Source organism: Heptranchias perlo, unplaced genomic scaffold, assembly GCF_035084215.1.
Source record: "Heptranchias perlo isolate sHepPer1 unplaced genomic scaffold, sHepPer1.hap1 HAP1_SCAFFOLD_303, whole genome shotgun sequence".
Classification (NCBI taxonomy): domain Eukaryota; kingdom Metazoa; phylum Chordata; class Chondrichthyes; order Hexanchiformes; family Hexanchidae; genus Heptranchias; species Heptranchias perlo.
Genome location: NW_027139315.1, coordinates 7,482 through 22,654, shown reverse-complemented (window position 1 = coordinate 22,654; position 15,173 = coordinate 7,482). Strand labels below are relative to the sequence as shown.

The following is a 15,173-nucleotide window of genomic DNA, read 5'->3' as shown; positions in this document are numbered from 1 at the left end:
ATGATTAAAGTACACTGGGGGCTGAATTGGGCCGCGTAGCGCCCGTTGTGTAGGCACTACGTGGACACCAAAGGACCCAAAATGGCGTCTGAGATGTGTACGCACACTTCTGGCGTGACGTGCGCAGGACGCCATATCGTTAAAGGCGTGCGTGCATGCACACTTGACAAACGCCGGCAGCATGTAAAGCAGGGAGATTATGCAGTAGATCAGCGTGCAACGCTGATTTAAAGGGACAGATGCGATTTTGGAACTCAACACTCCAGCCAACGCACTGTCTTAACCTCACACAGCTGAACAGGTCTTAAATGCCTTGGAAGACCCCCCACCAGCGCAATTTAAAGGGATCATGCAGGAGTTACAGGTTAGTTGCTGGATTATTGCTTCTGGCTGCTGATGCATTTGTACCTGTTTTTGGAGGTCTCCTAGACTTGAATACTAGGACTAGGAGACATAGCCTAAAAATTAGAACCAGGACTTGCAGGAGTGAAGTTAGGAATCACTTCTACACGCAAAGGGTGGTAGAAGTTTGGAACTCTCTTCTGCAAACGGCAGTTGATGGTAGCTCAATTGTTAATTTTAAATCTGAGACTGATAGATTTTTGTTAACCAAATGTATTAAGGGATATGGGGCTAAGGCGGCTATATGGAGTTAGATCACAGATCAGCCATGATCTCATTGAATGGCAGAATGGGCTCGAGGGGCTAAATGGCCTACTCCTGTTCCTATGTTGCTATAATAAAGTTTTAATACTCTACAGGGAGTGGGCTGCATAGCTGACAGGCAACAGCAAGGACACTGGCAGAGTTGCAGGGGTGGGACAGGAATGCTGTCATCCTGAGAGATGACAGCAGGTTCATGTTCCATGGAGCCACTGCCACTTGCTGCTTCCTGTTATGCACCACCTTCTCCTGCAAGAAAGGGGGAAGTGTGGAGGTGTGTCGGTGAGTGTCCTGCAAGGACCTGGCATTGACCTCGTCCGCTACTGCCTCCCACTGTCTCGGGGGCATATGTCTGGAGGGCATATTCATGTCGCCAGTTCCAAAAACACACAACTATGCACAGAAAACCTAAACAGGAGCAAAGAAATTTAATTTACTATAACGATTTCATTTACCAGCAGCATCTCCATGGCAACTCAATATATAAGACTATATTCTCCAGGTAGTAAGCTTTACAGTCAGGTTTTCTTTGGTTCCACCCCTGCCCCTGCATTACCTGAATGCCTTTCTGTGACGTCAGCACCAGGAGAACTCGAAAGGGCAACACACACCACGATGCCTGAGGAAAGGCAGAAGGGGAGATGTTTAGCAACAGTATTTAGGTTCACTTTTATATTCTTATAACGTGAATGATGCCACAGCTGGGTAAACGGTGTTAGCTTCGTACATTCCCAGGTACAGCACGGGTTAGATACAGAGTAAAGCTCTCTCTCTCTCTCTACACATCAAACACTCCCAGGTCAGGTACAGCACGGGTTAGATACAGGGTAAAGCTCCCTCTACACTGTCCCATCAAACACTCCCAGGGCAGGTACAGGGTTAGATACAGAGTAAAGCTCCCTCTACACTGTCCCATCAAACACTCCCAGGGCAGATACAGCACGGGTTAGATACAGAGTAAAGTTCTCTCTCTACACTGTCCCATCAAACACTCCCAGGGCAGGTACAGCATGGGTTAGATACAGGGTAAAGCTCCCTCTACACTGTCCCATCAAACACTCCCAGGGCAGATACAGCACGGGTTAGATACAGGGTAAAGTTCTCTCTCTACACTGTCCCATCAAACACTCCCAGGGTAGATACAGCACAGGTTACAAAGAAAACAACCCCAGCCCATCCAATCTTTCCTCATAGCTAAAATTCTCCAGCCCTGGCCAACATCCTCATAAATCTCCTCTGTACCCTCTCTAGTGCAATCACATCTTTCCTGTAATGTGGTGACCAGAACTGTACACAGTACTCAAGCTGTGGCCTAACCAATGTTTTATACAGTTCCAGCATAACCTCCCTGCTCTTATATTCTATGCCTCGACTAATAAAGGAAAGTATCCCGTGTGCCTTTTTAACCACCTTATTTGTCTGTCCTGCTACCTTCAGGGATCTGTGGACATGCACTCCAAGGTCCCTCACTTCCTCTACACCTCTCAGAATTTTCCCATTTATTGTGTACTCTCTTGCCTTGTTTGCTCTCCCCAAATGCATTACCTCACACTTCTATGGACTGAATTCCATTTGCCACTTTTCTGCCCACCTGACCAGTCCATTGATATCTTCCTGCAGTCTACAGCTTTCCTCCTCACTATCAACCACACGGCCAATTTTTGTATCATCTGCAAACATCTTGATCAAGCCCCCCACTTTCAAGTCCAAATCATTAATATATACCACAAAAAGCAAGGGACATATTACGGAGCCTTGCAGAACCCCACTGGAAACAGCCTTCCAGTCGCAAAAACACCCGTCAACCATTACCCTTTGCTTCTTGCCACTGAGCCAATTTTGGATCCAACTAGTCACATTCCCTTGGATCCCATGGGGTTTTACTTTTTAGACCAGTCTGCCATGTGGGACCTTGTCAAAAGCCTTGCTAAAATCCATGTAGATTACTTCAAACGCGTTTCCCTCGACACTCCTTGTTACCTGCCCAGAAAATTCAATCAAGTTAGTCAGACACAACCTCCCCTTAACAAATCCGTGCTGACTGTCCTTGATTAACTCGTGCCTTTCTAAATGACGATTTATACTGTCCCTCAGAATCGATTCCAATAATTTGCCCACCACCGAGGTTAGACTGACTGGCCTGGAATTACTCGGTTTATCCCTTTCTCCCTAATATAGACCAGACCGGTTAAGGACGGCAGGTTCCCTTCCCTAAAGGACATCAGCGAATCAGATGGGTTTTTATGGCAATCTGACAGCTTCATGATCACTTTTCCTGATATCAGCTTTTAATTTCCAGATTTTTTTTTTTTTTTAAACTGAATTCAAATTCTCAAACTGCCATTGTCAGTTCTGGGCACCGCACTTTAGGAAGGATGTGAAGGACCTAGAGAGGGTGCAGAAAAGATTTACTAGAATGGTTCCAGGGATGAGGGACTTCAGTTACATGGATAGACTGGAGAAGTGGGGTTGTTCTCCTTGGAGCAGAGAAGGTTGAGAGGAGATTTGATAGAAGTGTTCAAAATCATGAAGGGTTTAGATAAAGTAAATAAAGAGAAACTGTTCCCATTGGCGGAAGGGTCAAGATCCAGAGGACACAGAGTTAAGGTGATTGGCAAAAGAACCGAAGGCGACAGGAGAAAAAGCTTTACACAGCGAGTGGCTAGGATCTGGAATGCACTGCCTGAGGGAGTGGTGGAGGCAGATTCAATCGTGGCTTTTAAAAAGGAATTGGATAAATACCTAAAGAAAAAAAAATTTGCAGGGCTATGGGGAAAGAGTGGGGGAATGGGACTAACTGGATTGCTCTTACAAAGAGCCGGCACGGGCTTGATGGGCTAAATGGCCTCCTTCTGTACTGTAACCATTCTATGATGGGATTTGAACTCACGTTCTCTGGATTACTACTCCACTAACATAACCACTATACTACCATACCCCTATTCTTACATTCAACCTAACTATATTGTGATTGCTATGTCCCAATTGTTCTCCCAATCTAACATCATTTATTTGCCTCAACATTTCTCAGACCCACAGCAATGCCCCCTTCCTTGTTGGGACTAGAAACATTTGGATATTGCAGCCTCATGGTTATCCCAGAGGTTGCGAAATTTGTAAAACTGATTTCAGTAAATAAAAATAACATGGAAGCATTGGAGAAAGTGCAAAGAAGATTTGCAAGGATGATATCAGAAATGCGAGGTTATAACAATCAGAAAAGACAGAACAGGCTGGGGCTCTTTTCTCTAGAAAAGTGAAGAATGAGAGATGACCTGATAGAGGTCTTTAAAATTATGAAAGGTTTGATAGGATAGACGTAGAGACGATGTTTCCACTTGTGGGGAAGTCCAAAACTAGGGGCCATAAATATAAGATAGTCACTAATAAATCCAATAGGAATTCAGGAGAAACTTCTTTACTCAAAGTGGTTAAAATGTAGAACTCACTACCACAAGGAGTAGTTGAGGCAAATAGCATAGATACATTTAAGGGACAGCTGAATAAACACATGAGGGAGAAAGAAATGGAAGGATATGCTGATAGGGTGAGATGAAGGAGTGAGCTCACACTATCCAGCTCCCCCAGTACAGACCGAGGACCTTCATTTACCCCTTGGCCCAGTCTGTTTTTGAGAGGAGAAAGGACACTGGTTTGTGAGATCTCATTGTCCCCACTAGCAACGTAACCAGACCTCCCTTACCTGCATGATTAAGGAAGTGCCATGTACCATGCCTCCCTCCTTGGACTGCAGCTGCCTGTGTGAGAAGTTCAGTCCGTCGGTCGAGGCGCTCACCATGTTCACCATGCTGCCATGGATGACAGCAAAGTAGGTGAGGTTCTTATCAGTGATAGGCAGGATGCTAAGGTTGTTGTAGAGAGCAGAGGCGCTGCTCTTAATCTGAATGCTCTTCTCCTTCTTGTACATCCTGCAAAAAAAAAATCTTCCTTTTGGTAAAATAGGTTCACAGCGCAGAAGGAGGACATTCAGCCCATGAAGTAACGGATGAGGGTAGTGTGGTTGATGTTGTGTATATGGACTTTCAAAAGGCATTTGATAAACTACCACATAATAGACCTGTTAGCAAAATTGAAGCCCATAGGATTAAAGGGGCAGTGTCTGTATGGATACAAAGTTGGCTATGGGACAGAAAGCAGAGAGTAGTGGTGAAGGGTTGTTTTTCAGACTGGAAGGAAGTGTGCAGTGGTGTTTCCCAGGGGTCAATATTAGGACCACTGCTCTTTTTGATATATATTAATGACCTGGACTTGGGTATAGAGGGTATAATTTCAAAGTTTGCAGATGACATGAAACTCGGAAATCTAGTAAACAGTGATGAGGATAGTAACAGATTTCAGGAGGACACAAACAGACTGGTGAAATGGGCAGACACATGGCAGATGAAATTTAACACAGAGAAGTGTGAAGTGATTCATTTTGGTAGGAAGAATGAAGAAAGGCAATATAAACAAAATGATACAATTTTAAAGAGAGTACAGGAACAGAGAGACTGGGGGTGTATGTACACAAATCTTTGAAGGTGGCAGGACAAGTTGAAAGAGCTATCCAATTATTCCCACTCCCCTGCCCTTTCCTCATAGTCCTGCAAGTTTTTTCACTTCAAGTATTTATCTAATTCCCTTTTGAAAGTTATTATTGAATCTGCTTCCTACATCCTTTCAGGCAGCGCATTCCAGATCATAACAACTCGCTGCGTAAAATTTTTATTCCTCATGTCGCCTCTAGTTCTTTTGTCAATTACCTTAAATCCGTGTCCTCTGGTTACCGACCCTTCTACCACTGGAAATAGTTTCACCTTATTTACTACATCAAAACACTTCATGAAGTTGAGAAGGCCGTTAAAAAAGCACAGGGCATCCTTGGCTTTATAAATAGAGGCATAGAGTACTAAAGCAAGGAAGTTATGCTAAACCTTTATAAAACACTGGTTAGGTCTCAGCTGGAGTATTGTATCCAATCCTGGGCACCACACTTTAGGAATGATATCAAGGAGATTTACTCGAATGGTACCAGGGATGAGGGACTTCAGTTACGTGGAGAGACTGGAGAATCTGGGGTCGTTCTCCTTAGAACAGAGAAGGTTGAGGGGAGATTAGATAGAGGTGTTCAAAATCAGGAAGTGTTTTGATGGAGTAAATAAGGTGAAACTATTTCCAGTGGTAGAAGGGTCGGTAACCAGAGGACACAGATTTAAGGTAATTGGCAAAAGAACTAGAGGCGACGTGAGGAATAAAAATTTTACGCAGCGAGTTGTTATGATCTGGAATGCGCTGCCTGAAAGGATGTAGGAAGCAGATTCAATAATAACTTTCAAAAGGGAATTAGATAAATACTTGAAGTGAAAAAACTTGCAGGACTATGAGGAAAGGGCAGGGGAGTGGGAATAATTGGATAGCTCTTTCAAAGAACCGACACAGGTACGATGGGCCGAATGGCCTCCATCTGTGCTGTATCATTCTATGATTCTATGATCATGTCTGTGCCAGCTCTTTGCTAGAAACTAATCCCACTGTCCTGCTCTCTCCCCATAGCCCTGTATCAATCCCCAAACTAATCCCACTGTCCCGCTTTCTCCCCACACCCTGTATCAATCCCCAAACTAATCCCACTGCCTGCATTCTCCCCATAGCCCTGTATCAATCCCAATCTAATCCCACTGTCCCGCTTTCTCCCCACACCCTGTATCTTCCACTGCTTCAAAAATTTATCCAATTTTCCTTTAAAAGATGCAATGGTCTTTGCCTCAACCACTCCCTGTGGTAAACCATTCCATGCTCCAACAACCCGCTGTGTAAAGAAATTTCTCCTAATCTCTCTCCTTATTCTCTTTGTGCCAATTTTAAATTGATGGCTCCTCGTCACTGATTCTCCAACCAGAGGAAACCGTTTTTCCCTATTCCCTATCAAAACTCTACTAAATCCCCTCTTCGCCTTCTCTGTTCCAGCAGAAATAGTCCCAGTATCTCGTGTCTCTTCATAACCGTAGGGACGACCGTTGTGATAAATAACTATCCCTTCTGGTGGTTGGTGGAGAAACACACCCGACTGATTGGGATCCTCAGCCCCACACACTCCGGTTACTATCTACAAATTAGGCACAGTGGGAGAACGGGTGTACAGTAAGTCAATTCTGAACCGACTACAGAGAAAATAACGCAAGTTTGCCACATAAGAGTTGATGTGATCAATATGACATTTATCTGTTGGCCCCAACAGTCCTTTCCTTACCTTCTGGCTTTAACCTGATACAGAACTAGTTTATATCCCTAAGGGGCAAGAGCACTACTTGCCAAAAAAAAACAGCCTTGGACAATAAAAGAGGTAAGGGACAACTTAAAACTAAAAGAAAAAGCATATAAAAATGCAAAAAATAGCACAGATCCTGGTGACTGGGAGAGATACAAAGAACAGCAAAGGATGACAAAACAGATAGCTACAAAAAGGGAGTATGAAAAGAAACTTGCAAGGGATATCAAAATCAACACAAAAAATGTTTACAATTATATTAGGTAAAAGAGGGTGGTCAAGAGCAATGTGGGCCCCTTAAAAACTGATAATGGTGATATTGTAAATGAAAATAAGGAAATGGTGGACGTGTTAAAAAGCAGAACCTCAAAGGTAATAATCTCTGGATTACTACCTGAGCCACACGCAAATTAGGGACAAACAAATTAGATGGTTAAATGCGTGGCTGAAAGAGTGGTGTGGGAAGCAGGGGTTTCAATTCATGGGGCATTGACACCAGTATTGGGGAAGGAGGGAGCTGTTCCATTGGGACGGGTTCCACTTAAACCGGGCTGGGACCAGGGTTCTGGCGAATCGAAAAACTAGAGTGGTATATAGGACTTTAAACTAATAAGGGGGGGGGGTGGGCGGAGGGTTCATGTAAGGGTAAATTTATAGGTCTAAAAAGAAAAGTCAAGCCTGTAGAGCAGAGTAGCGATCTGGGTGAAAACAAGCAGAGTGTCAGGAAGGGACAGAGAGTTGAAGAAAGGTAATGGGGCATTAGTGAATAAGGTCACATCAGGGAAAAATAATAAAAAGTTAAAATTAAAGGCGCTCCATCAGAATGCACGAAGCATTCGTAACAAGATATATAAATTAATGGTACAAATAGGAATAAATGGGTTTGATCTAGTAGCCATTACGGAGACGTGGTTGGGAACTAAATATTCCAGGGTACTTGACTTTGAGAAAAGACAGGAAGAATGGAAAAGGGGGTGGGGCTGATAATAAAGGATGAGATAAAGACAGTGGTGAGAAAGGATCTTAGCTCAGAAAATCAAGATGTAGAATCAGTCTGGGTGGAGCTAAGAAATAACATGGGGCAGAAAACACTGGTGGGAGTAGTTTACAGGCCCCCTGACAGTAATTATAGTGTTGGACAGAGTATAAGTCAGGAAATTAGAGTAACATGTATCAAGGGTAATGCAATAATTACGGGGGACTTTAGTCTTCATATAGACTGGGCAAAGCAAATCGGCAAAAGGAGTTTGGAGGACAAATTAATGGAATGCATTCGAGACAGTTTTCTCGAACAATATGTCTGAAACTAGGGTCTTAAATTTAAATAAAGCCAATTACATAGGTATGAGGGGCAAGTTGGCTCAGGTAAATTGGGAAATTAGATTAAAAGATATGACGGTAGCTAAGAAATGGTAAACATTTTAAAGAAATAATTTATGATTCTCAATGAATATACAGTCACTTGAGCAATAAAAACTCTGAGAAAAATGATCCAACTGTGGCTACCGAGAGAAGTTAAGGATAGTATTAGATTAAATGAAGAAGCTTACAATGTTGCTAAAAAAGAGTAGTAAGCCTGAAGATTGGGAGGGTTTTCAAAACCAGCAAAGGATGACCAATAAATTGATATAAAGAGGGAGAAAATGGAATGAGAGTAAATGAGCAAGAAATGTAAAAACAGATTGTAAGAGCTTCTACAAGTATATAATAAGGAAGAGTGCAGCGAACATAAATGTTGGTCCCTTACAGGCTGAGACAGGAGAAATTATAATGGGGAATAAGGAAATGGCAGAGACATAACAAATATTTTGTATCTGTCTTCACAGTAGAAGACACAAAAAACATACCAGAAATAGTGGGGAACCAAGGGTCTAACAAGAGTGAGGAACTTAAAGTAATTAATATTAGTAAAGAAAAAGTACTGGAGGAATTAATGGGACTAAAAGCCGACAAATCCCCTGGACCTGATGGCCTATATCCTAGAGTTCGAAAAGAGGTGGCTTCAGAGATAGCGGATGCATTGGTTTTGATCTTCCAGAGTTCCCGAGATTCTATAACGGTCCCCGTGGATTGGAAGGAAGAAAATGTCACCCCGCTATTCAAGGAGGGAGAGAGAAAACAGGGAAAGACAGGCCAGTTAGCCTAACATCAGTAGTAGGGAAAATGATAGAATTTATTATTAAGGACGTTGTAACACGGCACTTAGAAAATCATAATATGATTAGGCAAAGTCAAGACGAAAGGGAAATCATGTTTAATAAATTTATTAGAGTGTTTTGAGGATGTAACTAGCAGGGTAGATAAGTGGGAACCAGAGGATGTAATATATTTGGATTTTCAAAAGACATTCAATAAGGTGCCACACAAGAGGTTGTTACACAAGATTAGGGTTCGTGGGATTGGGGGTGATATATTAGCATGGATTGAGGATTGGTTAACGTACAGAAAACGGAGAATAGGAATAAACGGCTCATTTTCGGGTTGGCAGGTTGTAACTAGTGGGGTGTCCCAAGGATCAGAGCTTGGGCCTCAGCTGTTTACAATATATATCAATGACTTAGATGAGGGGACCAAGTATAACGTATCCAAGTTTGCTGAGGATACAAAGCTAGATGGGAAAGGAGAATCATAGAATCATAGAAAATGTACGGCACAGAAGGAGGCCATTCGGCTCATTGTGTCCACATCGGCCAAAAATGAGCCACCCAGCCCAATCCCACTTTCTAGCACTTGGTCCATAGCTCACGACACTTCAGATGCACATCCAGGTACTTTTTAAAATGAGTCGAGGGTTTCTGCCTCTACCACCCTTTCAGGCAGTGAGTTCCAGACCCCCACTACCCTCTGGGTGAAAAAGTTTTTCCTCAGCTTCCCTCTAATCCTTCGACCAATTACTTTAAATCCATGCCCCCTGGTTATTGACCCCTCCGCTAAGGGAAATAGGTCCTTCCTGTCCACTCTATCTAGGCCCCTCATAATTTTGTACACCTCAATTAAATCTCCCCTCAGCCTCCTCTGTTCCAAAGAGAACAACCCCAGCCAATCCAATCTGTCCTCATAGCTAAAATTCTCCAGTCCTAGCAACATCCTCGTAAATCTCCTCTGTACCCTCTCTTGTGCAATTACACCCTTCCTGTAATATGGTGACCAGAACTGTACACAGTACTCAAGCTGTGGTCTAACCAATGTTTTATACAGTTCCAGTATAACCTCCCTGTTCTTATATTCTATGCCTCAGCTAATAAAGGAAAGTATGCCTTCTTAACCACCTTATCTACCTGTCCTGCTACCTTCAGGGATCTGTGGACATCCACCCCAAGGTCCCTCACTTCCTCTACACCTCTCAATATCGTCCCATTTTTTTTCTTTTTATTCGTTCATGGGATGTGGGTGTTGCTGGCGAGGCCAGCATTAATTGCCCATCCCTAATTGCCCTTGAGAAGGAGGTGGTGAGCCACCTTCTTGAACCGCTGCAGTCCATGTGGTGAAGGTTCTCCCACAGTGCTGTTAGGAAGGGAGTTCCAGGATTTTGACCCAGCGATGATGAAGGAACGGCGATATATTTCCAAGTCGGGATGGTGTGTGACTTGGAGGGGAACGTGCAGGTCGTGTTGTTCCTATGTGCCTGCTGCTCTTGTCCTTCTAGGTGGTAAAGGTCGCGGGTTTGGGAGGTGCTGTCGAAGAAGCCTTGGCAAGTTGCTGCAGTGCATCCTGTGGATGGTACACACTGCAGCAACTGTGCGCCAGTGGTGAAGGGAGTGAATATTTAGGGTGGTGGATGGGGTGCCAATCAAGCGGGCTGTTTGTCCTGGATGGTGTCGAGCTTCTTGAGTGTTGTTGGAGCTGCACTCATCCAGGCAAGTGGAGAGTATTCCATCAAACTCCTGACTTGTGCCTTGTAGATGGTGGAAAGGCTATGGGGAGTCAGGAGGTGAGTCACTCGCCGCAGAATACCCAGCCTCTGACCTGCTCTTGTAGCCACAGTATTTATATGGCTGGTCCAGTTCAGTTTCTGGTCAATGGTGACCCCCAGGATGTTGATGGTGGGGGATTCGGCGATGATAATGCCGTTGAGTATCAAGGGGAGGTGGTTAGACTCTCTCTTGTTGGAGATGGTCATTGCCTGGCACTTGTCTAGCACAAATGTTACTTGCCACTCATGAGCCTAAGCCTGGATGTTGTCCAGGTCTTGCTGCATGCGGGCTCGGACTGCTTCATTATTTGAGGGGTTGCGATTTTTTTTTTATATTCGTTCATGGGATGTGGGCGTCACTGGCGAGGCCAGTATTTACTGCCCATCCCTAATTGCCCTTGAGAAGGTGGTGGTGAGCCGCCTTCTTGAACCGCTGCAGTCCGTGTGGTGAAGGTTCTCCCACAGTGCTGTTAGGAAGGGAGTTCCAGGATTTTGACCCAGCGACGATGAAGGAACGGCGATATATTTCCAAGTCGGGATGGTGTGTGACTTGGTGGGGAACGTGCAGGTGGTGTTGTTCCCATGTGCCTGCTGCCCTTGTCCTTCTAGGTGGTAGAGGTCGCGGGTTTGGGAGGTGCTGTCGAAGAAGCCTTGGCGAGTTGCTGCAGTGCATCCTGTGGATGGTACACACTGCAACTACTGTGCGTCGGTGGTGAAGGGAGTGAATGTTTAGGGTGGTGGCTGGGGTGCCAATCAAGCGGGCTGCTTTGTCCTGGATGGTGTCGAGCTTCTTGAGTGTTGTTGCAGCTGCACTCATCCAGGCAAGTGGACAGTATTCCATCACACTCCTGACTTGTGGCTTGTAGATGGTGGAAAGGCTTTGGGGAGTCAGGAGGTGAGTCATTCGCCACAGAATACCCAGACTCTGACCTGCTCTTGTAGCCACAGTATTTATATGGCTGGTCCAGTGGAACTGAACACTGTGCAATCATCAGCGAACATCCCCATTTCTGACCTTATGATGGAGGGAAGGTCATTGATGAAGCAGCTGAAGATGGTTGGGCCTCGGACACTGCCCTGGGGAACTCCTGCAGAAATGTCCTGGGGCTGAGATGATTGGCCTCCAACAACCACTACCATCTTCCTTTGTGCTCGGTATGACTCCAGCCATTGGAGAGTTTTCCCCCTGATTCCCATTGACTTCAATTTTACTAGGGCTCCTTGGTGCCACACTCAGTCAAATGCTGCCTTGATGTCAAGGGCAGTCACTCTCACCTCACCTCTGGAATTCAGCTCTTTTGTCCATATTTGGACCAAGGCTGTAACGAGATCTGGAGCCGACTGGTCCTGGCGGAACCCAAACTGAGCATCGGTGAGCAGGTTCTTGGTGAGTAAGTGCCGCTTGATACCACTGTTGATGACACCTTCCATCACTTTGCTGATGATTGAGAGTAGACTGATGGGGTGGTAATTGGCCGGATTGGATTTGTCCTGCTTTCTATGGGCAATTTTCCACATTGTCAGGTAGATGCCAGTGTTGTCGCTGTACTGGAACAGCTTGGCTAGAGGCGCAGCTAGTTCTGGAGCACAAGTCTTCAGCACTACAGCTGGGATGTTGTCTGGACCCATAGCCTTTGCTGTATCCAGTGCACTCAGCTGTTTTCTATTGTTGTCTACTCCTTTGCCTGGTTTGTCCTTCCCAAATGTATTACCTCACACTTCTCTGGATTGAACTCCATTTGCCACTTTTCTGCTCACCTGACCAGTCCATTGATATCTTCCTGCAGTCAACAGCTTTCCTCCTCACATGCTGAAGAAGGCATTCAGCATGCTTGGTTTCATTGGTCAGAACATTGAATGCAGGAGTTGGGATGTCTTGTTGAAGTTGTACAGGGCATTGGTGAGGCCACACTTGGAGTACTGTGTACAGTTCTGGTCACCCTATTATAGAAAGGATATTATTAAACTAGAAAGAGTGCAGAAAAGATTTACTAGGATGCTACCGGGACTTGATGGTTTGACTTACAGGGAGAGGTTAGACAGACTGGGACTTTTTTCCCTGGAGAGTAGGAGGTTAAGGGGTGATCTTATAGAAGTCTATAAAATAATGAGGGGCATAGATAAGGTCGATAGTCAAAATCTTTTCCCAAAGGTAGGGGAGTCTATAACGAGGGGGCATAGATTTAAGGTGAGAGGGGAGAGATACAAAAGGGGCCAGAGGGGCAATTTTTTCACTCAAAGGGTGGTGAGTGTCTGGAACGAGCTGCCAGAGGCAGCAGTAGAGGCGGGTACAATTTTGTCTTTTAAAAAGCATTTGGACAGTTACATGGGTAAGATGGGTATAGAGGGATATGGGCCAAGTGCAGGCAATTGGGACTAGCTTAGTGGTATAAACTTGGCGACATGGACATGTTGGGCCGAAGGGCCTGTTTCCATGTTGTAACTTCTATGATTCTATCAACCACATGGACAATTTTTGTAACAGTTGCAAACTTCTTAATCACGCCCCCTACATTTAAGTCCAAATCATTAATATATATCACAAAAAGCAAGGAACCTAGTACTGAGCCCCGTGGAACCCCACTGGAAACAGCCTTCCATTCACAAAAACACCCGTCGACCATTACCCTTTGCTTCCACTGAGCCAATTTTGGATCCAACTAGCCACTCTCCCTTGGATCCCGTGAGCTTGTACTTTTTTGACCAGTCTGCCATGTGGGTCCTTATCAAAAGCCTTGCTAAAATCCATGTAGACTACATCAAATGCACTACCCTCATCGGCCCTCCTTCTTACCTCCTCAAAAAATTCAATCAAGTTAGTCAAGATGTGAGGAGGACACAAAGAGGCTGCAAAGGTTTATGGACAGGTTAAATGAGTGGGCGAGAAGGTAGCAGATGGAGTATAATGTGAGGAAATGTGAAATTATTGGTAGGAAGGATGGAGAAACAGACTGATTTTTAGAAGCCATGATGTGGAGATGCCGGTGATGGACTGAGGTGGACAAATGTAAGGAGTTGCACAACACCAGGATATAGTCCAACAGCTTTATTTGAAATCACAAGCTTTCGGAGCTTTGCTCCTCCTCACCTGACGAAGCAGCAAAGCTCCAAAAGCTTGTGATTTCAAATAAAGCTGTTGGACTATAACCTGGTGTTGTGCAACTCCTTACATTTTTCGAAGGTGAGAGACTAAGAAATGTTGGTAGTTAGAGGGATTTGGGTGGCTTTGTACACGAATCACAGAAAGTTAACATGCAGGTACAGCAAGCAATTAGGAAGAAAAAGATATGTTAGCCTTTATTGTGAGGGGGTTGGAGTACAAGAGTAAGGAGATCTTGCTGCAATTATGTAGAGCTCTGGCGAGACCACACCTGGAGTACTGTGTACAGTTTTGGTCTCCTTACCTAAGGAAGGATATACTTGCCTGAGAGGAGGTGCAACAAAGATTCACTGGATTAATTCCTGGGATGAGAGGGTTGTCCTCTGAGGACAGATTGAGTAGAATGGGCCAATACTCTCTGGAGTCTAGAAGAATGAGAAGTAATCGCATTGAAACATATAAAATTCTTAGAGGACTTGACAGGGTAGGTGGTGAGAGGCTGTTTCCCCTGGCTGGAGAGTCGAGAACTAGAGGTCATAGTCTCAAGATAAGGGGTCGGCCATTTAGGATTGAGATGAGGAAACGTTTCTACACTCAGAGGGTTGTGAATCTTTGGAATTCTCTACCCCAGAGTGCTGTGGATGCTCAGTCATTGAATATCTTCAAGGCTGAGATTGATGGCTATTTGGACACTAAGGGAATCAAGGGATATGGGGATCGGGCGGGAAAGTGGAGTTGAGGTTGATAATCAGCTGTGATCTTATTGAATGGCGGAGCAAGCTCGAGAGGCCGTATGGCCTACTCCAGCTCCAATTTCTCATGTTCTTATAATTACTTTGAGTCAGTATTTACAATAGAGGAAGAGGATAGCATGCTGGACACCCCAAGGTAACGAATTTTGAATCTGAGACGGGGACTCACCATAATTAACGTAAGCAAATTAACACTAATGAAGAAAACAATGGTGCTAAAGAGTGACAAATTCCCAAGACCAGATGGTTTCCATCCAAGGAGTTTAAAGGAGGTAGGTGAGAACATTGCAGATGCCCTAACTATAATCTTCCAAAGTTCTCTTGATTCAGGAACCATTCCTTTAGACTGGAAAATTGCATGTCACTCCGCTATTTAAGAAAGGTGAGAGGGGAAACCAGGAAATTATAGACCAGTTAGCCTAATATCTGTTGTCGGGAAATTATTAGAGTCTTTAATTAAGGATAGAGTGATTGAAC

At 44.5% G+C, this 15,173-nt stretch overlaps 1 protein-coding gene across 1 annotated transcript in view; it reads right to left on the bottom strand.

Annotated features, from left to right (window-relative positions):
* wdr54 (WD repeat domain 54) overlaps nt 1-12,780 on the bottom strand; it is a 107,369-nt gene extending 94,589 nt beyond the window's left edge. Inside the window, exons 1-3 of the mRNA XM_067978499.1 lie at nt 12,603-12,780; nt 4,367-4,592; nt 1,220-1,282 (exon numbers count right to left, since the gene is read on the bottom strand). Of these exons, the coding sequence (XP_067834600.1) occupies nt 1,220-1,282; nt 4,367-4,591 (288 nt within the window). The 5' untranslated portion in view covers nt 4,592; nt 12,603-12,780. The remainder of the gene's footprint in view (nt 1-1,219; nt 1,283-4,366; nt 4,593-12,602) is intronic.
* Between the last annotated feature and the right edge of the window lie 2,393 nt (nt 12,781-15,173).